Below are 3,093 nucleotides of genomic sequence, written 5' to 3' on the forward strand. Positions count from 1 at the left end.
ATGGTGAACACAGCCGAAACTCTAAATTTCCACAAAGTGTCGGCATGTAAAACCCCTTCTGATTCGGTCGACTGTGTTTTTAATTTCTGTTTATACGACATAAGAAATGATGCAGCTATTGACAATTTCAGTAAGTGTAATTTAAGATGGGCACCTGTTCATATAGTTGCGGCACGTGCCTACATGCCTTTCACTTTTTCTACAGATGCATGTCTAACATTTGTTTTGTTTAACACAATTGTTTTGTGATATCGATGGCTTCTAACTGTAAAAGTAGAGAATAGAAGACAACAGCTTACCTGGCCCTCATTCCCAAATACGAATAATTGTAGGTCTTTGGTGCAAAATGCACTAGAAGGCTATGAAAAGCCTCTAATCCATAGGTTTGATGTCTAGTAGATAGCCGCGGCATGTCTTGCAGAAGGGCCTTAGAATTTGCAATGTCTTGAAGCTTCTGGAAAGCCTTTGATTCTAAAAAAAAACGGCCATTATCATCTCTTTGTAAAGCTCTAAGTGTGCGGCTTGCTGTATGCTCTGCATCAACCAGTTAAAAAGTGTTTCAGTGCACCTGTAAATAAACTTGTGTTCAGTAATGCACATCTTATAAGTTTCGATAGTTTTAATAAACATTGGTATTTGAGGTGCACTGTAATAAATGGTATGAAATAAACTGAAACAGCCATTATTTGCTTAGCTCATGAAGCTTTTCATTGAAATTCTGCCGCACTGCACAGGTAGCTGAAATCTTGGAATCCAGAAGAACCCTCTTGGAAAATCTTGGAACCCTCAACAACCATAGGTTGTCCAGCCTCTCCATTGCATTGCCTGCCATTTCCTCTTGATTTCTACTAAGATATAATTAACTCGTTTGTTCACTTACCCACTCTGCTCTCTTCATATCATAATGTTACACTTTTCACTTTCACAGCTTGCAACATTGTACTCAATCTAAGTTCAACCTTTTTTGCTGATTCTGTTTCTGCACCATAAGTGAGTACTGGTAAGATACAGCTGTTGTATAATTTCCTCTTGAGCGATACTGGTAAATTATCATTCAATTTTCAGCATAATTGTTAAATGCACTGGTCCTTATTCTTATTATCCTGTTTCTTTCACTCACATGGTCTGGATCTGCGGTCATTACCTACACTAATTAGACCTCTTCCCTTCCCACTTTTAATGCTTCGCTGCCTATCATAAACCACTGCTCGCTTCAGAGACTGTTGGACGTTGCTTAAGTTCTATGCATAAAGTTTTTAGACCGACTGTTCTGCTTTGCCTGTCGAGGTCATCGATAATGCTTTGCAGTTTGTTCCGAGTTCATTTTTCGAAAGCGCTAAAACAAAACGGACAAAGAAGGAACAGGCATGGACAAGTGCTCATCCCTATCTGTCTCTTCTTTGTCCGTGTTGTTTCAGCGCTTTCGAAAAATGACAAACATGCACCAACTAGCCCCATTTTCCACTCTTCTGGAGTTCCGAGTTCTTTAGCAAGGCAACGTGATCACCAAATTTCCTTAACTCTTATCGCCACTTCTCATTTGAGGTCTGTGAATACCTCCTGTAAACACGCAGTGAATAGTACTCTAGAGATTATGTCTTCGTACCTGAAACCCTCTCTTATTGGAATTTTGTTACTTTATATATCATACCTAGATGTGCCTAATTATGCTTCGCTAGGGCCTTTCACATATTTTCATTACAAAATGTAACATACCTTCTCTGAGCCACTGCTTGGGTTCGATGTCACCGTGCAAGCACGTGGGGAACGATGCCTGGTCGTGTGTGTGGATGTCCCTTATGTGGTTAAGAAGTGACAGCCATTTGGGCACAATGAGTTCTGCTTTGCCTTCGCTAGATGCTGCCGCCCAATACAGATGGTTGCACACAGACTTAATCCAGGGTGCAAGTTCCTTGCAGTTATTTTGTTTTGCAGCTGTGTGCAGTTTCTTGGTGATACCTAAAATGCATATCAAAAAAATAGGACTAATGTAATATATTCCATTAATATGCTGAAAATAACACTTTATCAGCCACCATAAAGCCACAGCTGCTAGATACCTTTTGCCATGTGCCACACGTCGAACTCATGGGCGATTGCAGCTTTGTTGTTGCGGAGAAAGCACTTGATCTGTGTATGACGGTCGGTCACCAGCACTGCTACCTTGATGCTCTCACTCTCCAGAAAAGCAAGGCCTTGTTTCAGGCCTTCTAACTCCATGCGACAGCTGCCGCCAGCATCATTGGACTGTGGTATGATAATGGCAAAGGATATTGAGTGATGTGTAGCGTGTCTACCAATTAAAAAAAAGACTGCATGCATTGAGGTCTCTCCTCCCAGCTGTAACTATTTTTAAGAAAATAAATCTTTGTATTTCTAACAATGGTAGTGCTGTGCTGATGCTTCATCTACCAGCACGGGGATTCAAGGCTAAGCCAATGATAATGCATGTGCTGTAGAAAGAAGTCATGATATTTAAATGTTGCGTTACAGTTCATTTGGCGGCATTAGTGAGCTATAGAAATTTACAGAACGTTGTTGTAGCAAAGTGGAAACGCACCTGCACGACTTCAGAATGCAAGACATTGTGGCGTTCAACGTCCATCAGAGTATACGTGCCATATTTAGCACTAAATCCTGGTGAATCAGCCCGTCCATCTCCAGCAAGGTTCACCTGTTGGCCTTGCAGCTCTTGCAGCAGACTTTTCTGCTCTTCTTTCCAAACCTGAAAACAAAACAGTGCGCATTGGACCTTGACCATGCAAAGAAAGCTGGAAACTTCTTCACAATGACTCCTTACCCTGTCAATTGCAGGCCACAGATATGAACGCTGGATTGCAAAAAATGTCCTGTTGCTCACAACTGGTACACCAATTGAAGCCAGCATTCTCAGTGTAGCTGTTGGGTTGCATCCAGAGAAGAGAACTGCTGCGCAAAGCTGCAGCTTGTGCATCGGCTGCTGTATTTCGACGTCCTGATTACACCAGTAAATGAAATGGCCAGATGCGCACTCCCCATAAACTTCTAGAAGTGTGCCTTCACACTCGAATCTGACTGTACGAGGTGCGAGGCACTCTGTGCACAGCTGGAAAA

The 3,093-nt window shown here is 42.0% G+C and overlaps 1 protein-coding gene across 1 annotated transcript; it reads right to left on the reverse strand.

Annotated features, from left to right (window-relative positions):
• Positions 1–295: 295 nt before the first annotated feature.
• Positions 296–2,257, reverse strand: LOC144122197 (uncharacterized). Its single transcript, XM_077655783.1, has 3 exons — positions 2,061–2,257; positions 1,717–1,959; positions 296–471 (listed from the first exon to the last, which is right to left on the reverse strand). Exons 1-3 carry the CDS (start codon positions 2,218–2,220, stop codon positions 296–298), a joined length of 579 nt encoding a protein of 192 aa, XP_077511909.1. The 5' UTR covers positions 2,221–2,257.
• Between the last annotated feature and the right edge of the window lie 836 nt (positions 2,258–3,093).

Source organism: Amblyomma americanum, chromosome 1 (genome assembly GCF_052857255.1).
Source record: "Amblyomma americanum isolate KBUSLIRL-KWMA chromosome 1, ASM5285725v1, whole genome shotgun sequence".
Classification (NCBI taxonomy): Eukaryota; Metazoa; Arthropoda; class Arachnida; order Ixodida; family Ixodidae; genus Amblyomma; species Amblyomma americanum.